General features: G+C 37.3%; 4 protein-coding genes across 4 annotated transcripts; 1 reads left to right on the plus strand and 3 right to left on the minus strand.

Annotated features, from left to right (window-relative positions):
* Positions 1-1,088: 1,088 nt before the first annotated feature.
* LOC121777869 (RING-H2 finger protein ATL73-like) lies at positions 1,089-1,987 on the minus strand. Its single transcript, XM_042175209.1, has 2 exons — positions 1,966-1,987; positions 1,089-1,760 (listed from the first exon to the last, which is right to left on the minus strand). The coding sequence occupies exons 1-2, from the start codon at positions 1,985-1,987 to the stop codon at positions 1,204-1,206; spliced, it is 579 nt and encodes a 192-aa protein (XP_042031143.1). The 3' UTR covers positions 1,089-1,203.
* A 1,333-nt stretch (positions 1,988-3,320) lies between these two features.
* LOC121775980 (polygalacturonase QRT3-like) lies at positions 3,321-5,786 on the minus strand. Its single transcript, XM_042173097.1, has 3 exons — positions 5,543-5,786; positions 5,243-5,470; positions 3,321-4,474 (listed from the first exon to the last, which is right to left on the minus strand). The coding sequence occupies exons 1-3, from the start codon at positions 5,705-5,707 to the stop codon at positions 3,479-3,481; spliced, it is 1,389 nt and encodes a 462-aa protein (XP_042029031.1). The 5' UTR covers positions 5,708-5,786; the 3' UTR covers positions 3,321-3,478.
* A 5,051-nt stretch (positions 5,787-10,837) lies between these two features.
* On the plus strand, positions 10,838-13,973 carry LOC121776001 (allantoate deiminase 2-like). The gene is made up of 12 exons (XM_042173120.1): positions 10,838-10,981; positions 11,537-11,607; positions 11,836-11,939; positions 12,022-12,106; positions 12,192-12,308; positions 12,401-12,510; positions 12,584-12,689; positions 12,766-12,852; positions 12,924-13,166; positions 13,259-13,384; positions 13,476-13,637; positions 13,733-13,973. The coding sequence occupies exons 1-12, from the start codon at positions 10,909-10,911 to the stop codon at positions 13,859-13,861; spliced, it is 1,413 nt and encodes a 470-aa protein (XP_042029054.1). The 5' UTR covers positions 10,838-10,908; the 3' UTR covers positions 13,862-13,973.
* A 171-nt stretch (positions 13,974-14,144) lies between these two features.
* LOC121777283 (C-type lectin receptor-like tyrosine-protein kinase At1g52310) lies at positions 14,145-16,925 on the minus strand. The gene is made up of 5 exons (XM_042174478.1): positions 16,590-16,925; positions 16,434-16,497; positions 15,716-16,123; positions 15,033-15,603; positions 14,145-14,957 (listed from the first exon to the last, which is right to left on the minus strand). Exons 1-5 carry the CDS (start codon positions 16,671-16,673, stop codon positions 14,429-14,431), a joined length of 1,656 nt encoding a protein of 551 aa, XP_042030412.1. The 5' UTR covers positions 16,674-16,925; the 3' UTR covers positions 14,145-14,428.
* Between the last annotated feature and the right edge of the window lie 7,751 nt (positions 16,926-24,676).

Below are 24,676 nucleotides of genomic sequence, written 5' to 3' on the forward strand. Positions count from 1 at the left end.
TGATATTTTTTAATTAAAAAGTTACTACTATATAAAACCTGCAGATGGAGAATGGGCCTTAAAAAGTCCAAGAGGCCGAACCAACTCTTATTTACTGTCACTAATCGTGATCACATTAACCCTTTCAAAATTAGTATATAAATAGTTAATATAGTAGGAGTATTAAATATCTTATATCTGTGTATATCATAAATGAATAAATATTCAAACTTAAAATTATGATAAAAGTCTTTCAAAAATATTTTCTTAATATATAAGTTATATGTGTGTGTGCATATGAATGCATATTTGAGATTTGTAGGAGTATATAGGAAGTCCACAAATATTACCATATGTAAGAATTTTTCCAAATAAAGTAAATGTCCCATTAGGTGAGATTAGTTTAGGTATTAATCTATTTCCATTTGTCAAATAATTATTGGATAGACATATCATGTCATAATGACACGTTGGTGTGTCTTGACTTGTGAATTTTTTCTCCATAAGAACTACTCACAATAAGTAGAGTTTAATCAAGACAATTAATGGATTCTAAACTACTTAAAATAAACGACGTTGTTTAATTTGCCGCTCAACTATGTGACATTATTAGTTAGAAATTTATGTCATCATCTAATGTTAATGATATGTAGCGGAAATTACATACGACAATATGGTATAAATTCATAACATAAAATGTGTGTTGAGCATATAAACACAATATTTAATAGATTTATTTGTTGTGTATTTTGTTTCCGGTGTTTGATAAAATTCAATTGGTGAATCCATTAGTTTCAATAATCTCGTCAGAAAAAAACTAAAGAATTTCTATAATAAATATAAGTGCTATTTGTCTAATAAAAAGTTACTCTAAATCTCACAAACATAAAATTCTACTTCTTGTTAGTACTCCTATAAGTCTATAATTGAGAGAGAAAAATGTAAATTAACTACATTGTAGACTCTAGTCACTGAGCTTGTATTCTATTATCCGTATTTATTAATTAACTCTAATCTTAATTTAAGTAAACGTGAGTTAATATCCTAATTTATGTATTTGAATTAAAAGTGAATAACCTAACTAATTTATCTATTATTGAATATGTGCAAATTGCAATTAGAGATTCACTCAAATTAGATTGATTAGTACAGAACAGTCAACATCACATTACTATTAATACCTCCAAAAAAAACAGAGTACTCCTCACAACAACCTACGACAAATCAAACCGACGTCGCAGCACGCGGCGGCTCGATACAAACTCGACAAACAGGACAAGACGAATGCGACAGCAGCCATTTATCCACACAAGCGGAATGGAATCCATGCCCGCATTTCGGGAGCACTCTCACGCTCTCCCCATCGCTGAAGTCCGCCAAGCAGATGGCGCACCCGACCAAGCCCGAGGAAGAGGGACGATGGAGCGATGTGGGCAGCGCCACGACGTCCCTCTTCCTCAGCCCCCGGGCGGGGAGCCAGCCAACGGGCTCCGCGAGAGCCCGCTGGAGGCACTGGAGGAGGCAGTGGTGGAGCGTGGAGTTGAGGCCGACGGCGCAGAGGAAGGCGCAGGCGGCCGCGGCGATGATCACGGCGGTGTTGAGGTTGAGAGCGGCGGATTTGGGAGGGTGGGGGGTTGGGGGGTTGGGAGAGGGAGAGGAGAGACATTTTGTGGGGAGGTTTTGTTTGAGGGGAAGAAGAAATATTGATTGTGTGATTGGGATTGGGGTGGAATTGTTTGTGGGGTATGATGCATGCTTACTTGATTTCCATATATGATTGTCTTTGTTTTGGGACACATGAGATAAGGGGTTTGGACATATGCATTTTCATGGTTAGATGGCATTTGGATGAGCTTATAAGCTTATTTAAAAGGGGTTGGCTCTTAAAATTATAAATTTTGACTCAATTATGATAATTTTGAATTACAAACTTTACATGTGGTTTAAAATATCATAAACTTTATATTTTATGTTGTTATTTCTTACGGCGGGTTAATCGTAATAGCATAGGTAACTTTTTATTCTGCTCAGCACAGCTAAATCATTGTTGCTTTTTGTTCTGCTTGCCACGAACTTTAGTAGTATAAAACTAAAATTTGTGAAGGACCAATAATTGGGAAACTAAAATTGATTATTTAACTGAATTGAAAATCCAATGATGTTAGCTTTTTTATGTTTTTAATTAATTAAGAAAACCCTCTAAAACAAGAAAGTAGTTTAGTTGCCAAAATAGTTTTTCCGATTCCTTTTGGATAAAGTGCTAACTTTATTAGAGTTTGGGCTTTCATACTGGGCACTTGCTTACATATCCTCGACTGATAATATGGGCCTAAATAAAAGTTTTAATTTGGGCTTAGATTGTATATTGGGTTTGAAATCACACTTTTGAAGCAGTTTCTATAAACTGGCATAATTATAAATTAATAAAAAGAATCTGGCATAATTATAAATTAATATTCCTAACTCCTCAGCTCACTTATTTGTCAAATAGTAGTAGTTTACAAATCTATCTTTCGAGAAATAAATATTGCCTATGCCTAACAGATTCAATATATAAATGCACGGATGACGAATCACATTATACAAACAATCACATTGTTCACCTAATAGTGCTGATACACAATAAATTACTATTTCAATTCGTTACATTTTAGTTCTGTTTCTTGAAAAATTTTGTTGGTAAACAACCAACAAGTTGAAATTCATTTTGCTCTTTCAATCATTTTGACCACCTAGATTCTGATTTCAATCTTATGCAACAATGAATAATAACAAATTGAACTAATATAGATAAAATATGGCAAATTGTCGGGAATAACGTGAAGCGTAATACAAGTTCCTTCCGCGGTTTTAAAAATCAGCTGAAAAATCAGGAGATTTGGATTCGTTTGCAATTATATCATGGTGAAAACTTTTATTGATTTGCAGTTGCTATATCAATTGGTAATTATATATGGATATTACCCCTTTGACTTAAACAATGTCGTCTATTCATACATAGTACAACATCCTTTAGTTTAGTCGATAATCATAAACAATATTCTACTATTATACATAAGTAACCGACTCTTTTCAACAAAATATAATTTTGAACAAATCTAAACTTCATAATTATTTGCTACTAGTATTTAGAGTTGAAAAATAAACCAAATTTTGAACGCGTTTCAAAGTTTTCAACAATTTTTCCAACTAGTTATTCTCCATGGAAATAGAATGTAAATAAGAATGCATTGTATACACGATGCCGGTATTCTTTATAATATGACATCGTTTAATCGAAACACATCCATATTATAATTCTTTTCAAGACAAGATAGTTTAAAATAAATCAAACTTCGTCATTTTTCTAGATAGTTTTTAAAATTGAAAATGAACCAAATTCGATCAAATTTCACAATTTTTGCTGATTTTCCTATAAGGAATGTAGAGAGATGCAAGCCCCAATTTTCTCCTACCAATTAGGAAAGGGCTTAAAACGAATAAAATTAAAATAATGAATTTACAAATAAGTCCCGCCTTGATCTGCCGTAACATAGACCCTCGCCTGCACCGCCACGTCGGACTGAATCACAACTTTATTATCCGAAACATTCCTCACAAAATGCCTCGGAAACGACGCCGCATCGCTGATGAACGTGTACTGCACCTGCTTAATCAAATTGGGGAAAATCAGCGCCGCCCCCAAATCCGCCGTCCACGACGGCCCCTCGCCCTCCACGCTCGCCCTCGCCACCGTCGTCTTCACCGCCATCCCCCTCACCGCGTTCCGATCCACCTCCACCTGATCCACCTCACCGAAATTCCCCTCCAATTGCACGATCTCGATCCCCCTATCGCCGCCGGCGAACATATTATCCACGACATTTACGCCGCTCATCACTCCTTTAACCGATTTAAAAAGAATAAAAGCATCGCCGAGGAAGAACGTGTTGGCGACGGTGAGCTGCACCGGATCCTCGGCGACGATTCCGGTGTAATCCATGTACGAATCGACGATCCGCGTCTGCGTGAGGCCGGGGAGGCGGAGGTGGATCCCGACGCCGCCGAATCCGGCGGCTTTGTTGTAGCAGTGGACGCCGGAGATGAGATTCGCCTGGCCGGTGACGAGGATCCCGGTCTGCGCGGAGAAGATCACGACGTCGGAGACAGTGTTGTCGTTTCCGGCGAGGGCGATCGCCGTGCCTGAGAAGGACCGCTCGCCGGAGTCTCCGCCGGCGGTGACGTGCTGGCCGAGGTAGGAGGTGCGGATGTAGGTCTCGTGGCCGCCCTGGGCGAGGATCCCGGTGGTGTTGAAGCGCGTGACATAGCAATTGTCGATGGTGGTGCGGAGAGAGTTTGTTATCCGGATTCCGCCTCCTCGGTAGTTCGAGTCGAGGAGGAGGTCGCGTAGGGTTATGAATTCATAGTTGTATGTAGAATTTGAGGATGATGATAGGTCGAGCAAATAGCCGTCGTTTGGGAAGTTGTTTGATGCCGTGAGTGAGCCCCCGTGGATCTGTTACGTCACTTCAACTAGTCAAAATGATGTTACGATGACACTAATTTGTCGCAAATTGAAAAAACCAATGCATTGAAAGATGGAATTTTTACTGAGCTAATTGATGAAAAATATGAAATTTAGTCAAATTATGATCTTATGATAATTTTTATCAGTCGAAAAAACCATGAAATTCATATCAGAACTAAAATTGAACTTATCTACAAGTAATATGGAGTGCTATTATTCACGTGACATATAAGTGGATTGTTAAAATAATGAAAATTCTAAACATAAAAATTTAGATATAAATTTAAATTTATGTTGTCTCATCGAAATCATAATATAGACAGTTTTTTAGACTAAACTGAATTTGATCAATTTTTCTAATTTTTACTACTAGTACAATTTTTATTCAACACGCAAGATCGAAATTGAATGAAAGTAGAGGCATTTATGTGCAATTACCTCTCATAAATAATGCAATGAAAAAGTGGTCATGCATATTATGTCAACAGTTCATCTAGAAATAAAATCACATTTTCTATAAAAACAAAACATTTCAACCAAACTGCATCATCAATTGTCAAAATCAATAGCTTTCAAACGTTCAACAACAAATCACAAATCGAATCTAGGACACTTGTAGTATTTCTATTTTTATTTTTTAAATTTAACGAATAAAATTCAAATTTAAAGTAACTCGTTTTAGCTTTTAATACAAGAATAATCAAAACTTCGTGTTTAAAGTGACTCGTTTTAACACAAGGATAAATCGAAACTTACGGCTAAGTTCCCTCTACCGGAGACGGGAAACAATAACGGGCGACTGATCAAGTAATTTCCACCGTCAAGATCAACCCGAGCTCCGCCAAGATTAACGATGCCCTCGAACAACACCCCTCTCCCGGGGCAGTTGAGGGCATCGCTGATCGCCTTCAGAACCGCATCCGTGCTGTCATTCTGGCCCGTGGGGTCCGCCCCGTAAGCCGTCACGTGATAAACAGCCGGACCCTACACTACCGGCAGCCAACAACGGTTAAACATTCCCCAAAACGGCGCCGTATCGTTTATTATAAGACTTACCGAAGGTGAACGAGGCGCCTCTTGTTGAAGACTGCGCCTCTCCAGAATCCCCTGCATTCGGTGCAGGTGGTTGCGCTTGCGTGAGAACTCAACGGGCCTATTGGAGGCGTACACGTGGACGGCGGCGGCGAAGAGGAGTATTATAGCTGTGATCGAAGCTCTCATGTTTTTGGTCGGATTTTGGACAAACTGCGTCGTTTCGTTGTTTGTCAATGTGGGATAAAATGGTGGAGGTATATATAGAGAGAAAAAGAGAGAGAGATATGGCGAATTGATTTAAATTCACGGAAAGAAGGAGGCGTCACTCTCTTTTGATGTTGGATTCTTGGTGAATTGAGTTAGATAGTATAATCATTCAATGCTTCTTTCTAATTTTTGACACAAACTAAAAATTGCCAAATTGTAATGACCTTGATGATATTTTACCACAATGGGTACTTAAATGCAATCACACGTACTCCCTCAGTCTAGAATTTCAAGATATATTTTGACTCTGTGTAAGTTTTAAAAAATTATTTTAACTTTAAAAAAATGGTAAAAAAAATTAATTGAATATGAATTTCACTTTTATATAATTTTTTTAGTAAAATGTGCATAACGATTTAGTCCAGCGTAGTTCCACTTATAAAAAATAGTGAATATAAATGCTTCTTTAAATCGTGTGTGTCCCAAAAGCACTAAAAAAACACAAGGAAAAATAAAATAAAAATAATAATGTACTCCATCCGTCCGTCATTAGAAGTCTTATTTCTTGGCGGCACGGATTTGAAGTCATGTTAAGAAAAGTGGATGAAAAAAGTTGTGAAATATGGGTAACACTTGTATATATTAGTTTTAAATAAAATGTGAATGAAATGAGTTAGTGGAATGTGAGACCCTATTACCATTTATAGTAAAAATGAACCGGGACTCCTATTCGCAGACGGAGAGAGTATTCCTAACGTTATTTGAAAACTTCTTATGCCCGAAGAACGTGATACCTATAAACACTACTCCCTTCGTTCCATAGTAGTGGAGTTATTTTGGTGCGTTCCATGGTAGTGGAGTCATTTCTATTTTTAGTAAAAATCAACATATTTCTTCTCACTTACTTTACTTTTTCTTACTTTATTCTCTCTTCATCTCTACCTTTTTCATTAACTACTTTATTCTTCATTTATTTTTAACCCACTTAACACAATTTTCTTTAAATTAACCGCCGAAAAAATATGTCTCCACTACTATGGAATGGAGTAATAAGAAACAGAAATGCCGCAAAATAAAGTAACATCCAAACTATATAGTCTTAAACTGCGTCAGTCAGCAAAGTTATTAGACTAATAAATGAGATGGTAAAATAAAAGTGGCTTACTAGTTTTCTTGGTAAATTAAAGTAATTAAGTGGTCCTAGCAAAGTTTGACATGTATGTAAGGTATGTGTATTCCAAAGGAAAATTAATATTACTTCAACAATTAATCGAGTACTTCCTCATTTCTCAAAGATTGTTGAGTCATCAAGCCCACCATAATTGTTGGTTTGGTGATTCTTTACTTTCTAGTTTCAATTGGCTTCTAGTTCAAGTTTCTCTTGCTTGTTTACATTAGAACTTATCTTAGAAATTACTATTAATTGTACTTTGAAATAAGATGGGAGTAAAAGACTTTAAGACACATTGTTACCATTAAATTGATTTGAAATAAGAAGTCGAATTTCGTTAAATTGATTTGAAGTTTTGAACTATAGTTTTGTTGTGATTTGAATTGGTCATTTTACTTGACATCACAATATGAGAAATGGTCATACTATATTAGGAAGTTAGATGTCCTAACGCAACGATTCGATGCATTATTCACCACAATATGTTTTATATTTCTCATTTATTTCTTGCTTTATGGAATTGGGGGAATAAAATGTTTAAGTGGCAGGTGAAAATATAAAGTGTAGAGGGGTAATTAATGGCTTTATATATGTTAGTTGAGTATTTTTTAACTCATCAACCGCCTCCAACGAATTTATAGCCAATTGGGATATATTTAGATCATAAAACCGAAAGGAATACATAAATAAAAAAGTTTGAATTTCCATATACCAATATTCATCGTGTTAAAAATAGAAAATATTGATGATGTTTTTTTCAAATATAAAATATAATATAGTATTTTATTTGTTGCATGCAAGATTTAAATAGTGATTAATTGTAAATCTGGCGCAGTCATTCTATTTAATTAAAGGGAACCAAACTATATTTAGGTCAGAAGAGTTTATTATGCAATGAAACAAACTTAATGTGGGCAATTTTAAGTGTTTAATGCCGTTGCAATATAACGTATGTCAACTTTTGTGATGGAAGTGATTTTTTTATATAGGCAAATTAATACTATAAAATTAAAGATCGTGATACAATGGACCTAAATATGAAATCTTTGATATCAAACATTAGCATATTACCACTAGATCAACTCACACACGAATCTTTTACCTTCTTATTTTTATGTTGTAACTTGCAGTGCCGGATCTAGGATTTTTTATTCGGGGGTACGAAAAATAGTTATAGAAGTTAACAATCCTTTTTGTTCTCTTAAATACAAATGTCGCATATAGACATAAATTATATAGTTTGGAAATAAATTTTTTTGACATAATTTATTTGAGTAAATTTTAAAAAAAATAATAGATTAAAAGTTTTTAGAACTGAACATTGTGGATATAAATAATTTAAGAAAAATGTCAATTACTTTTTAAAAATTATAGATATTTTATTAGTTGTAAATGTTTTATATAGATGTGCACATAATTTCTGCAAAATAGATAAAATCATAAATTAGGTTTAAAGTAAATTTTTTGATTATTTGAAAATTTGATCAAGAAGTATATAAATTTATTTTTTCAATTGTTTTAACTAATAAAAAAGATAATATATCTATTTTTTCAATTGTTTAAATAATAGTAAACAAAAAAAGTAAATTCATTATTCTAGTAATAAAAAAGATAGAAAAAGAAGTAAAAGGCTGTAAAATTTTTAATTCTCTGAATAAAATAAAACATGAAATAAGTAAACACATTGTATCAACAAAATTAAAACAAAAAACAATTGAATAAGTAATATGATATACGCAGAGCTTTTATATGTTATAATAAATCAAAGCAAGAAAGGTGAAGAAATATGTAGCATAAAATAAAACAAGAAAGGTAAAGAAATCAAAATATGAACCAAGGGGTTTCAAACCTGGAACCTGAGCTATGAAAATGAGTAGCAGAACCACTGGACCGGAGAGACTTTTTAACAAATTTATCTCAATACATATTATTAGTATCTTATTTTGGGGTACAATTGTACTCCTTGTTCTATGTTGGATACGCCAATGGTAACTTGAAGGATATAGTTCAGTTTGTTTTTGTAGGGCAATTTTTGAAAAAAATGTGATAAGAAAAAATTAGAATAAATGTAGTCAAAATAAGAAAAATGTTGTGTGTGTAAAAACTGATTACAGGTGAATTAGGCCGGTCAAGAAAATGAAATATATCAAAATCCATGATTTTATGTTCCATATATATCCTAGAGTATATTATATTTATAGGCATAGTAGCATTTGGACTACTATAGCACACTAATAAATTAGTATCAGTGATTTATTTAATTAGCTGCATTAAATCTTGAAATTATGGGCCTATAGCCCATACCATTGTGGGCTTTATGCATTATTTTTGTTTTCTTGGAGCATCATGACTTTTACTTTTAAACTGGGCCTTCCTCTCAAAGAGAGAGATTAGAATTTATTTGGAAATGTATCTGTAAATAGTATTGTTATTTTATTGTAAAGTACATTAAAAATTTAAAGGTCGTGTCACAGTTGGCATTCAAGACATCATCATTTTTATTTTTACGTGTATTTGTTTATTATAAGAATATATGCCAAATGTATTTGTGTTGTATTTACTATAATGTAGTAAAAATATGTCTCATCTCAATGCATCGGAACCAAAATGCATTTGTTCATTGTGTTTGGTCATATTAATAGAGCCTCACTATATCATATTGGATGATAAATCTATATCTCTTCATTATAAATTTATGTAAATTATTAAAAGAGTGTTAATATTATCTTTTGCTGAATATAGATGCCCAAAAAATTACAAAAATAGTTAAATCTACATTAATGTTTTTTTCTTTTTCTGTGTGTCACTCATGAGTATTGGTTCATGAATTTATATGATATGAAGCAACTATTTTACTTTTATTTGTATTTATTTAATTATAAATGTATATTAGATGGGGTTGGACTTTGGAGTGTTACAATTGGAAATGCCTTGTCCCAAAGGCATGGAAAACAAAATTGTATTTTGGCTGTATTTGGTCAAATCAATAAAGAAATAAATAGAAAATGGATTTTATCCACGGTAGCACTACTAAACATTTCTTCGAATTCATCTTCGAAGTCTTATATATTGATGAGTTGAGTTTTCTATGGTTTCATACTATGAGTTGGGGATTAAGATTTGTTATACTATGAAAAATTGGTAACATTATCATTTACGTAATTTGGAAAAAATCTCACTGGTTACAATAATGGAAATCATGATTATTAAGTTAAAGGGGTTATTAATGAATTCCAAACTCCATGAATTTGAATATTTTTATTGACATACCATGGTTAATAGTTGAGGCATATGGCTAGTGCTATTTGAGGGTTGGCTTACACCTAGGAATCATGAATGATATAAAAATACAATAATGGATTAATAATTAGTGGTGTGACACTGACAATGATTTCCATAGAGTATTTTTTTAATGAAAATGCCGAATTCCATATTACTCCTAGTTAAATTAAACAAATTCCACATTTGCATGAGAATTGAGATCATGAGAAGAGTGGGGCCCGCTGCATATCGCTTTATTTATTCATTGTACGATTCTGACGAATCTCTCATACTGAAGCGTAAAAGACCATTTTGACCTCTCAAGTTTGACTAAATGGAAATTATCAATTGAATTAAAGAATTACTATTACTAATATAGATAGTACATCACAATAATATATGCTTTCTCACTATTCATCAACATTAGCAGAGAGTGGTAACAAATAATCGAATTTTGTATAATCAAAATAAGGTTATATTAGTAATTTTGATGTATTAATTATATATAAAAATAAATACGAATCTCGAGGGAAATTATTATTGAATGATATAAAGCGTAAAAAAAATTGTGGGGCTGAGTATCAAGTGGGCCCCACTTTCCCCAACAGAAACATACAGTCACGAGGCGGAAAGCCAAGCAGCCAATATCGTCATGACCTCACAATTCCACCACCTTTTTATTCGGATTGAATCCATTTTCCATTTCCATTTCCGTGTTTAAATTTTCTGCTTCGAATCCTCTTCCCCAATGCCGTCGGTTCCGCATCTTTCCCTCTCTCTCTTCCTCCTTTTACTATCTGCCTCTGCAAACGGATTCTCCGGTATTCATTTTTTTGCTTCTTCTTCGCTCATCGTTTCTGATTCGTAAATCGTAATCGACGCCTTCTTCGATAGAAATGAGTTCTAGTGATTGTTGATCGGTAGCTTGTTAATTTGATTTATTTTAATTCGTATTTTGTGAATCGGAGCATCTGTGATTGTGAGCTGAGAGCTGGAGATTGTGAATTAATTGAGATAGAGTTTGAGCTTTGAAACTAGATTCATATATTTGTACCAACTCCTGTTGATGGAAATATTCATTTATTTGTTGTCACTATCATTCTGTTTGTTAGTATCGCTGCTAGTTATTGAGCTTGAAGAAGTCATGAAATCTAAGTTAGTTTTTTAAGGCCATGGTCGTTTTCAGAAAAAAAAAGTACTAATAATTTGATGTGTTTGAAAATGGTGATGTTGAATTTCAATTATTTTGATATCGATGATGCATGGATGCAATTCAGTTTGCACTTGATAATCTGAGTTCAGAGCGTTTCCCTTGAGTAAAGTTGTAGTCATTTGAGATATTTTGGAACAATTATTGTGTGTTGTTGAATATGCAGAAGAGAAGAAACTTTTGCATTCGGAAATACTAAAAGATGAGGCAGTGGCAAGACTTTTTGAGCTCGGGAAGGTACGAATTTGAACTTTCTTACATGAGCAAGTGAACAAGAATGTTCATGGAGTGAAAAAAGTTGAAATGTGGTATGGCAACATTATGTTTTTCCTTGATATATGGTCAGTAAATTGCATCTTGAGTTAGCTTGAGGATCTGTCGACTGCGCGTCTTTCAGTGAATAAGAGCATCATGCTTGGATATAGAATTGAGTAACGGTGTAGCTGGTGGATTTTGGCGTTGCAGGTGAGTGATTCGGAAGATTTTCTTGAGAGGACTTTTCAGTCTGCAGCTTCTGTAAGAGCAGGAAACCTTATTAGGAGATGGATGGAGGATGCGGGATTGGAGACGTAAGCAGCCAGAAACATTCTTGTTCGGATTTTTCTCCATGTCTCAAAGTACTTTGTTGATATTTGTATTTCCTTTCTCTAGGTGGGTGGACCAAATGGGGAACGTGCATGGTCGGCATTCAGGGCTAAATCCGAGAGAGAAAGCTCTGTTAATCGGCTCTCATTCGGTGAAGCAACTTTGCACTTGACACTCTTTGATAGTGTATATTTGATGATTGTTTTGAGTAGAGTAGATTGTTTTATCTCATGTAGGATACAGTAATTGATGCTGGAGTGTTCGATGGAGCGCTGGGAATTATCACTGCACTGTCTGCGTTAAAAGTGTTGAAAATCAGAGGAATGCTTGGAAACCTTAAACGACCCGTGGAGGTAGCAAGATTTATGTTGGATTGGGATTTCTAAGCATTTAGGCTATGGTAGTGATGAGGTGTTGGTTGTTTTTTTTATCATTGCTTTTTCAGGTTATTGCATTTAGTGATGAGGAGGGAGTTAGGTTTCAATCTACCTTCTTAGGAAGTGCAGCCATTGCTGGTGTATTACCCGTTTCAACGCTGCAAGTGCACGATAAAAGGTCAGTATTACTAACCGAAGAAGTTAAGTTTGATAGAATCTCAGAATCGTCTGACCATATATGACACTTCCAGTGGTGTAACAGTGCAAGGTGCTTTGAAAATGAACTCCATTGATATCTCTGAGGAGAATCTCTTGCAACTCAAGTACGACCCGGAATCTGTCTATGGCTATGTTGAGGTATACAATCGAGAGCAAGCGGGATTCAAGAGTCCATCTATGTAGACATGTACCTAATATATCTTCTGCTTTGTAGGTTCATATTGAACAGGGACCGGTTCTTGAGAATGTTGGCCTTCCTCTTGGTTTGGTGAAAGGCATTGCAGGTCAGACACGGTTGAAGGTAACGTGGCCTTTACAAAAGCATGTTATTCGTCTGATATCCTTTTTATATGTAGTCTTCATGATTTGCAGGTGACGGTAAAAGGTACACAAGGGCATGCTGGCACGGTCCCTATGAAAATGAGACGGGATCCTATGGCTGGAGCTGCTGAACTGATTGTATTGCTTGAGAGTCTCTGTAATCAACCCGAGAGCTTTCTATCCTACGACGGTCAGTGTGCATCATCAGCAGCACAATTGCTAGCAGGATCACTCGTTTGTACAGTTGGCGAAATCTCAACCTGGCCAAGCGCAAGCAACGTGATTCCCGGCCAGGCAAGTCGACAACGAGCTGAAACTTTGCTGTTTCCACTGCTACAGCCATTGGCATGAGTTTAAGAGTTACAGTCTTTGTTCATTCAAGACAGGTGACCTTCACAGTTGACATACGGGCGATGGACGATCTAGGAAGAGAAGCAATTATATACGAGTTTTCCAACAGAATTCACGAAATATGTGACAAGCGTTCGGTTTTGTGTCTCGTTGAACGGAAGGTTCCATTCCCCCCCCCCCCCCCCAATCTTTTTCATACTTGTATGCCTAAAAGCAATTTTGTTGCTCATTTGGAGTTTTGGATAATTTCAGCATGATGCTGATGCAGTGGCGTGCGACGCTGAGTTGAGCTCGAAGCTCAGGTCCACGGCCTATGCTGCTGTCGGGACGTTGAGTGGCAACGAGTCATTCGACATGCCCGTGTTGATGAGCGGAGCAGGGCATGATGCAATGGCCATGTCTCATCTTACGAAGGTGATGATTTATGACCTGTTTAGTTATTAATTTTCAGATGTATGTGTGATTTTGCATTCGTTGTTTGATGATTTGTTTGGTGGTTGTTTTGATAGGTTGCGATGTTGTTTGTGCGTTGCCGCGGCGGCGTTAGTCATTCTCCGGCGGAGCATGTGTTGAACGATGATGTTTGGGCTGCCGGAATGGCACTCCTCGAGTTTCTAGAGTCTTATGTAAATAAATAAATTATTCATGTATTATTAGAATCATCCAAATGTGATTATTTGTTCGTAGAGACGAAATGGTTAATGATAGTTAACTTCATGAAATAAAGATGAAAACTGCATTTGTAGTTAACTAACTTAATTTCATAAAATAAAAATGAAAAATGCATTTGTTCATCTTCTTAATGATAATAAATCATTACCAACCTAAAATTATGATGCTCTTATTCAATAAATTTGATAAAGACACGAATACGATAAAACTTCACACTAATTCATTAATTTTATAGTACGTCAAAAATGATAAGGAGAGCATACGTATATGATATTTCAAGAAAAAAACTTGGGCCAAAAGGAAACGAAACCATCGTCTATCATAATACATAAATCAGCTTAAACGTCTTGAATCAACTCTAGCTACCAAAGTTAAAGAGTACAATATATATATATATATATATATATATATATATATAATAATATCAGCGCAAAGTTCCTATATTGTTCTAAAACTATGTGAAGCAACTTCATATATAAGAGGATTGAGCTTTACTTCAAACAAGGTAGCTACGCCAACTGCTGTAGCCAAACTTATTTCAAAGAAGGTAGCTGCGCCAACTGCTGTAGCTGATGGACAACGTGGGACATCCTAGGGCGCATCGATGGTACATGTTGAGTGCAAGAATATACAAGATCCACAACTTTCTGGATAGTTCCGGCCTCTGGTATTACGGATGTAGAAGATGATGTTACCACGGGATCCAAAAGCTCCAGATAGCGATGGGATTGCACTAGCGGTGTGGCCCACTCGAAGATGCTTTGCCAACCTACAGAATCAACAGCTTGTGCAGGCCTGCGTCCACTGACGATCTCGAGCAGGAGTACCCCAAAGCTGTATACATCGCTCTTTGTTGTGAGCTCGTTTCTGTAGACGAACTCTGGAGCAAGGTATCCGTGAGTGCCACCAGCCATGACTCTCCTCTCGTGCATCACCTCCCATGGAACAAACTTTGAGAGACCAACTCCCATGAGATGGGCACCGAAGTCTTCATCGAGAAGAACATTACTTGCACGGATGTCCCTATGCACCACCTGTGGCTTCACCTTGTCATGGAGGAACCTATTAAGTAACAGAAAATAATTTATTCAATAATAAATAAAAGTTTAAATTGCAGGAGCACAAGTTTTCACTTACGCTATTCCTTGAGCAAGATCCGTAGCAACCTTCATTCGCATTGCCCAATCCAATGTCCTCCCACCTCTGGGAACCTGGTGCAACCATCTATCTAAAGGTCCATTCGCAATGAACTCATACACAATATAACGATCACCATGACCATAACAGCATCCTTTAATAGCCACAAGGTTTGGATGATGCAGTCTAGCAACCCGTCCTATTTCAGAATAAAACTCCTTTTTCCTCTGAAAACTTGATCTTTTTAACCTTTTCACTGCTACCCTTGAGCCATCAGGTAGAAGTCCACTATATGTTCCACCTGTTTTTGCATCACCAAGCAGACGGTTCCCTTCACTGAAGTTCTTTGTAATTGATTTGAGCTCCTCACGCGTAAACACTTTCCATGGAGGCGTAACTAATGCCAATTCTGCCGGATTGGACAGTTTGCGAGATCTTTTGCGCCTTTTATTACGTCGATATACAAGAAGCCATAATACAACAGCCAGGGTAGTGAAAAAGATCAGACCGCTCACAACAGCAAGAATGATAAGATATTCCTCGTGGCAATGCATTCCCCGACATTTATTTTCTGAAAATGAAAATTGGTTCAAATGTTAGTTGTTGATACTTCTAGATAATTTTCAAGATAAGTGTTAAAAGAGCTAGCCAAAAGGACAGATAGTTATCAAAGAATCACGTACCCGAATCGAGCATGCACAGGGATGCATGCAGTCCATTGCATCCTTGAGCCATGAGCAATGCACTTCCATTATTCATGACCAATGTGCACAGACTGGATACATTGCTGCTCAAGCAAGACTGATTGGTGCAATCAAACTGGGTTGGCATGATAGATGAATTTAAGTATGATGTATTATCAGACCATTTCCAACCTCCACTGATGAATCTCCCGCCAATCCAGCAACCACTGGAGCTGTCATTACACAACTGCTGAAGCTCATTTAGTTCTTGCAATGATGTAGCAGCTGCTAGATGCCCACCGTAAGAAGTGCATTTCTTCTCAGATTCATCCCACGATTCATTGCTTGCATTGTATCTAACACACTTAGTCCTGCTTAGGTTGATACTCCAACCAGGCAGGCATAGCGCTGAAAACCATCCAGATAACATTTACCAAGTGAAACGTGAGAGTGAGATCATTGAAATAAAAGTAAAAAATTTAAAAAAAAAACAAAAAAGACAAGAACACAGACAAAAAACAATAGAAGTCTGTAACATTTCAACTCCTACTTTTTTACCAATGCAGCTAGCTAAACTACTATTACATGAGTATTCCAAAAAAACGAAATGATCTGCTTCTCAATCACACAATCGGAAATAAATACTAACTAGCTCTTCTTTCAGATAGCATACAATCTAAATTAAACGATCCAATCCTAGTAGAAAGAAACGACTAACCTCTGCTTTCAGTTTGATTTGAAGAAGGCTCTATAACAGTGGCCGCAACGGACTCGTTGATACCCTGCGAAAACAGAAACATAAAGCAATAACAAAGTGAGCAAACAAGCTAAACGCATAATAAGCTGAATCGCGAAAATCAGCGAGTATACCGACCGAGTTGGAAGCTCTGAGCGGAAGCAATAGGCAAAAAATCAGCAGCTTGAGAGCCTGTGCGTGGACTGTGAGCTTGAATTCCATCAAGCTTTCGCTATCTCAGAATTGAATCAACGGCAATCAAAAAGCAAAATCCAACAAATTAGAGCTGGTGAACTAATTGCAAGCATGTAAACCGACATAATCGCGGCTGATTTGAGGCGCAGCTCATGTCGAAGAGTGAGTTCGCGCGAAGCAGAAGAAGAGATGAGGAGTGGAATTAGGGTTTCGACATTAAAGAGAAATGAAGGTAGAAGTAAACCAGGGGGTTGGAGTTGGTGACTTTTCTGACAACTGCAGTTAATTCTCTACCCGTACCCGTGATAATGTGGGTTGCTGTGCCGGGTCATTTCGGCCCGGTTGCCTATTTTTCAATTGGTTCATGTAGATGGTCAATTGTGATTGGACCGAACCATCGATTACGGTTTCCGAACTGAAATCGGCCATCTCGGTTTGAATCAAAATCGTCTTATTAATCTACACAGTTATTTGACGGTTCAATAAGGCGATTCAACAGTTTACTAAATGATTTTTTAGGTATGCGAGTATGAGAAGAGAAATTTCGGAATATGGGTTTAAATTCGCTGACCTTTCGAGATAAGGGATTCAATTCGCTTACCTTTCGAAATATGGGTCCGAGACATGCGAATTTTTCGGAATAAGGGTTTTACACCTTTTTATATTTATTCTCTTCATTTTTCTTATTATTTCCCTTCCAATAATTATAGATTTACTAAACTATCATTTAACTCATCTCTCAAAAATTTCATATTACCTCCCTCCAAGCGATTTGCGCTCCACTCTTAGCTATTTTTGTCATATAACTGCTAATCCCTAAATGTGGATTACTGAACCCCAATTTTTGGATTACGAAACCTTAATTTTGGATTAATAAACCCTAATTCAGCTGTTAGTCATGCATAAATTCCGTGGTTGTTTCCTGACGCCACTGTGCAACTTCAATCCTGCATTAGTAGAGGGCACTGATTCTTTCGATAGGCGATAGTGGAAACACTGCAAAGATCAATTTTTCCAACATGTTTATAAAGCTTGAAAACGAGAGAGTTGGGTGAAATTGTGGAGAGAGATCAGATGAATATATTTGAATCAGAGCAGCTATGTGTCCATTCCTGTAAGCAAACATATATAAAACAATATTTGAGGCCCTCGGGTGTCGCTGAAAACTGGTGATTGTAACTTGATTTGAATCAAAAATCATCTTCCTCTCTGGGCTCTAGTGCTGATGAAGAGACAGCGACGAAGTGGAGGGTGGAGGCGGAGGCGGCGTGCGCAAATTGTTTGGAGGGAGGTAAAATGAAATTTTTGAAAGATGGGTTAAATGATAGTTTAGTAAATCTATAATTATTGAAAGACAAATAATAAAAAAAAATGAAGATAATAAATATAAAAAGGTGTAAAACCCTTATTCCGAAAAATTTGCATGTATAGGACCCATATTTCGAAAGGTAAGCGAATTGAATCCCTTATCTCGAAAGGTCAGCGAATTTAAACCCATATTCCGAAATTTCTCGTATGAGAATGTGTTTCAGAACATAAGACCGACAATATTCTAACAAAAACGTGTACTTTCTTCATGAAGTTTGCATTTTCTATAGAAAACCACTTGGTTTTTGTGATTATTCTAGATTTTCTACTTTTTTATAAAATTCATTTTTAATTGTATCAACAGACTCGTAATTTCTGCTTTTTTAAACTAGGGGCTCATCTAGATTTATGCTTTGCTCATGTTGATATTATACTCCATTTGTCCACAGATAGGAATCCTACTTTTTTCCATGACGAAGTTTAAGAAATGTGAGTTGAAATTTTTTGCAAAGTGTGAATTTTATTTCATATTATTATTTATCTGCGAATAAGAATTTCACTTTTTTTTGATAGACTTTAAGAAAGGTGAGTTGAAAACTTGGGGAGTGTTAGTTCAATATGACAGATGAATCAAAATAATAAAATAGAACTTCTATTGCAAACAGAGTGATTATAAATAAATTTGTTCATTTTTCTATAGAGTTTTGTTTCTTTGATACATTGTAAAGTTTTATTTTGTCTTTTCTAATGAAGAATATGATAAGTTCCAATCCCAACATTGATCATGAGATTCTATATTCAACTTACTATCAAGGATGGGCCTTTTATATTTGGGCTTTTATCCCAACCTAAGCCCATTATAAAGCAGAAAAAGATGAATTATTAAATTTATTCTAAAAAATAAAAAAACGGCGAGAAAACGTAGAGAGAGAGACAACAATGGCTCAGTCTCACTGCGTAAACTCTCCGACCACTCTCACCGGAAAGCTCTTCCCCAGAGCTTACTCTCCACCCATGTCCTCACACTTGCTTAGAACTCTCATCGCTAGCAAATTTTATCCCACAAAGTTTTGCTCGATGATAATTTCTATAGGAATAATGAATCTCACAAGATAGTATAAATTTGAGGGAATGAACTACTTTTATTGAAGATGCAAGGAGCTATTTATAATAGCTTTACAAAGAAAACAAAATTGAAATACAGTCCACGTTATAGCTATAAACATTGTAACAAATTAACAATAATTCAAATCTACCACACTATCCTAAAGACTATGACACTTATTAACTGAATAACAAACTTTAAACCCTAACATTCCCTCCCTTAAACTAGATTGTCAAAGCAACTAGTTTACTGATGGTGCATTGCACACTCCCAACTGATCCCTTAACTTCAGAAAAGATTCTAACTTAAGTGGTTAGTTAACACATCAGCCATCTGCTCCTGTGTTCCACAATGCTTCAACTGCACGACTCCTTCTCTAGCCAACTCCCGTAGAAAGTGAAAACAAACATCTATGTGTTTGCTTCTACCATGCATCACAGGGTTCTTGGACAACTTGATCGTTGAACTGTTGTCACAGAATATGGTAGTTCCTTCAATGCCTTCATAACCTAGTTCCTTCAAAATTCACTTCATCCACACAGCCTGACATGAGCACGCTGCAGCAGGTACAAATTCAGCCTCTGTTGTGCTAAGAGTAATAATTGGCTACTTACGCGAAGACCAAGCAACTGCTCCAGAGCTCAGAACAAAGGCATAACCCGACATGCTCTTTCTATCCTCCAAACACCCTTCAATCACTGTCAGTAAAGCCAATCAACTCCTTATTCTCTCTCTTCCTGTAAAGGATCCCAAATGCAGTCGTTCCTTGTATATACCGCAAAATCCTCTTGGCTGCCATGAGATGAAGTTATGTTGGCTTTGATATGTACCTACTGATCAGACTGACAACAAACATTATGTCTGGTTTAGTGGTTGTCAGATACATCAAGCTTCCCACCAATTGTTTATAATAGGTGCTATCAACCTCCACACCATTTTCATCTTTGAATATCTTGGACACTGGAGTGATGGGATTCTGAACTTCATTGTTGTTCTCCATTCCAAATCTTTTCAAAATCTCCATAGCATACTTCCTTTAGCTTATAAAGACCCCTTCACCAAACTGCACCACTTCAATACCGAGGAAATACCTCATTTTCCCCAAATCCGACATATCAAATTCATTCATCATTGAATCTCTGAACTCGTTGATCATAGCTTCATCATCTCCGGTATAAATTAAATCATCAACGTACAAGCTAATAATCAAACGTTTACCTTGCTCGTTGGTTTTGATGAAGAGTGTCTGTTCACTATCACATTTTTTGAAACCTTCTCTTAGGAAATATGACTCAATCCGACTGAACCAAGCTCTAGATGCTTGTTTGAGTCCATACAGTGCCTTGTTGAGCTTATAAACCTTATGGATTTCATCTCTTACTTCATAGCCCCTTGATTGTTCAACATAGACATCATATGTCAACTTTCCATGGAGGAATGCTGACTTAACATCAAATTGATAAATATTCCAGCCCTTTTGTGCAGCAAAAGCAAGAATCATTCGAACTGTATTCATTCTAGCAACTGGTACAAACACCTTCTCATAGTCAACTCCATATTCTTGAGCATACCCTTTGCAACTAAGCGAGCTTTATACTTCTCAACCTCTCCAAGTTCGTTCAGCTTCGTTTTGTATATCCATTTGAGCCCAATGCTTTTAGCTCCTCTTGGCAACTCTGTCAGAGACCACGTTCCATTCTTCTCAATTGATTCCATCTCTGAATCCATGGCTTATCTCCATTTATCAGCCTTTACTGCTTCATCATAAATGATAAGATCTACACTAACAAAGAGAGTCATATTGACATTAATATCTTCATCAAAGAAGCCAAGATTATTACCAGTTTCATAGTCCCTCATCCATGCCGGAACTCTGCGATTCATGTCTGCTTCCAAACTAGACGAATCTGGAGAGGCTTCTGCACACGATTCTGGAGAAGCTCCTGCACTCAATTATGGAGCTGCACTTATAGGACTTGGGAGTACTTCATCATCAGTTTCTGTGTCTTCTCTTCCAGACCCGAAAGAGACATTTTTCTCATCCTCATTTCCACATTCCAAGTCCAGTAGGATTAGATCTTCATAACTCTTATCCCAGTCCCACTTCTTCTCCTCCTCGAATACAACATCACGGCTTATCACCACATTTCTTGATACCGGATCATAAAGTTTATAACCTTTTGATTCGTCACTTACTCCCAATAGAACACAACTGTAACTCTTGTCTTCAAGTTTTGTCCTTCGAGTGTCAGGAACATGGGCATGTGCAATACTTCCAAAAATTCTGAAATGCTCTACAGATGGTTTAACTCTACTCCAAGCTTCCTCTGGAGTCACATCTTTTACTGATAGTGTGGGGCTCTTGTTCAATACATAGATGGTCCAATTCACAGCCTAAGGCCAGAAGCTCTTTGGAACACCTTTTTCAGATAATAAACATCTCACCATGTTCATTACTATCCGATTTTTCCTCTCTGCAACGCCATTCTGTTGCGGAGTATAGGCATTGGTTAGTTTCCTCTTTATTCCGTTCATTTTGCAATAATCATTGAATTCTCTTGAAGTGAATTCCCCGCCACGATCTGTCCTAAAGCACTTAATGGACAAACCAGACTCTTTCTCCACAGAATTTTTAAAGAGTTTAAAAGCAGCAAATGCATCTGATTTTTCATCCAAGAAATTCACCCATGCTTTTCTACTGAAATCGTTTGTGAAGAAAATCAGATACCTTTTGTGACTGTTGGAGATCGGGGAGATTGGTCCACATAAGTCTGCATGAACAAGTTCCAGCTTCTGGGAGGCTCTCCATGTGCTCATCTTGGGAATTGAATCTCGATGTTGTTTTGCCTTCAAGCAATCAACACATACATCGCTGGACTCAGAGAACTTAGGCAAACCTCTCACCATTTCCTTGAGTTGCAAAGTTTTGAGGTCTTTATAGCTAAGATGACCATATCTGCGATGCCATAATTGAGCCAAATCTTTTGTTGTTGCTTGAAGACACAATTCCTCTTTTGTTTGCTTACTGGTGAATTCAGTGTGGGATACCAAAACTGTAAAAAATCATGGATTAAATATGCCCGGTCAATGGATTTTGACCAAATAATAAATGTGACGAGACATTTAATTTTGTGAAATTAAATGACATAGCGTCGATCTACATTTTACGTAGGTAAATGTAGTATATTCACTTTCTCAAATCCGATTTCCGGTGAGTGAGAAATAGTGGATTAAAGTTGGGCATAATTAGCTTTTAATTAAAGCTTGGAGATGGAGCTTAGGGAATAATTAACTAGTGTTAATTATCCCACATTGGAGGATTAACACATCTTTAATGTGTATAAATTAAGTGACTTTATGTTACTTAATAATTATAGTGGACCAAGATGGGTGAAAGAGCCCACACGCGCGCACACGCGCGCGCCGCCGCCGCCGCCCGCCCGCCCGAGCCCGAGCCCGTGCACGTGCTCGCGGTCGCGGCCGCGGGCCTCGGGCCCGAGCCCGATCTCGATCTCGATCTTGATCTTGGACTTGGACTTGGATCTTGGCAATTGGTCTTTGGGTGGTCTTTGGGCTTGGTGCTTGGCCCAAACTATTCTTTTTGGACCACCGCCGAGTCAGCAATCCAAGTGGCTTGACACGTCGTCAAGCGAGGCACAGTCACGGTTGCCACGTGAGAAATCCACACGCTCCACACACGGGTGGCACATTACAGCCACACGCCTGTAACCGACGTCGGTTACGTTTTTGCCATGATGAGCCTTCAATGGCTGGTTGACCCTGCATGGTGGTTGGCCTATAAATAGGCTAGCCATACCACTGCATTAGGACACACACCTACAAGCATTCTCTGCATAAGCTCTCTCCCTCTCCCTGCATTGTCTTTCTGTCGAAGCTCTGCCCTCTCCTCCATCCCGTTCGCCGGAGCTCTGCTGATTGCGGTGCTGCATCAGAAGAGACGTAGCCGTTTTACCTTTGGGGACGACACGCCAAACCGAGAGCACTACCGGGGCGTATCTCGTCTTGCGGGAAGAGGCCTCCTCGACTCGGCTGTCATAGCATACTGGTTTAGTTGTTTCATTTTCGTTGTAACTTCAGTTCTTTTTTGTATTCCTTCTTTTGGGTTGTATTACGCCCGGTTTTGTTATCTTGTAATCCCAGAAACCAACAAAAACGAACATTCTATTTGCTGTCATGTTGGTTTGAATGATCAAACCTCTTGATGGATGATATATTTTGCATTCATTTGACTGAATTAAAATGGCTAATCCTTTCTCCTGCAGCTGCCCAACACTTAAAAGATGATTCTTCAACTCCTGCACATAAAACACTCCACTTATTATGTGAGTGGCCCCATTGAGACACAATTTCACATAGCCATTTCCAGATACACTCATCTTCATATTATTTCCCAGATATCTGCTTGAAACCTTCATCCAGTTCATAAAACATTGATCGGTCTCCACACATATGATTGCTGCAACCTGAGTCAAGAAACCATACATCATTTCGACTTGCTCCATGCAACTCTACATAAGCCATGAGAAGCATTTCTTCTGTGTCATTCAGCTCCGCATAATTGGCTTGCTTTTGTCACATTTGACACTCATATTGATAGTGTCCAAGTTGATGGCATTTGTAACACTCGATAATGGCTTTGCTGTAGGATTGGGGATTTCTTCCTCTGCCCCTTCCTCCTCTGAACACAGCTGTCCCACGACCTCTTCCACCATTCCTTTCTTCATGCGTTACTTTGAGTGCCTGCTCTTCTCCATGACTCATGTGAAACTTTTGTTCATGCACAATCAGTGAACTTTGCAGTTCATCAATTGTGAGTGAATCAATATCCTTAGATTCTTCGATCGAGACAACTATATAGTTGAATTTCTCGGTCAAAGTCCTAAGAATCTTCTCAACAATGGTACTTTCTGTCATTTGCTCACCATAACTCATTTGGTTAGCAATAGTCATACCCCGTGCAAAATAGTTGGTGATGGTTTCACCTACTTTCATCTCCAGAATCTCGAAGTCTCTCCTCAGTGCTTGTAGGGCTAAACGCTTCACCCTAGCATTTCATTCGAATTTCTTTCTCATAGAATCCCATATCTGCTTCGAGGTGCCTTTCTCCAGAATCTGCTCAAGAATTGTCCTATCGATTGTCTGGAACATGTAATTCTTTAATTTGAGGTCTGTAGTCCTCAATTCCTCTAATTTCTTTCGATCAGCATCACTCAATGATGCTCCTGCTCTTGGTTCTTCATAACCAGTCTCAACTTGACTCCAGTAACCTTTAGATCTCAAAAGGTTTTCCATTAGCATGCTCCAATGGTCGTAATGGCCATTTAACATCAGCTTCCTACTGCTAAAGACAAGTAGTGAAGCCTATATTTTGCTTCTTCTGTGCAGGAACCTATACATGACAGGATATCCTCGAATATTGCTCGTGTCCTCTCGTCTCTTCCGTAGAAAACCACCAGCATTCTGGTCCTCTCATGCTGCGTTCGTTCGTGTTCGTGTTGGGGGTCGTGAAATCGGGGAAGCTGTGTTGTGTAATTTGTAGTTAGGATTTTCATTTGGGAACATGCTCTATGTAAACTTCACCAACTTGTTAAATTTC

Source organism: Salvia splendens, chromosome 18 (genome assembly GCF_004379255.2).
Source record: "Salvia splendens isolate huo1 chromosome 18, SspV2, whole genome shotgun sequence".
NCBI lineage: Eukaryota > Viridiplantae > Streptophyta > Magnoliopsida > Lamiales > Lamiaceae > Salvia > Salvia splendens.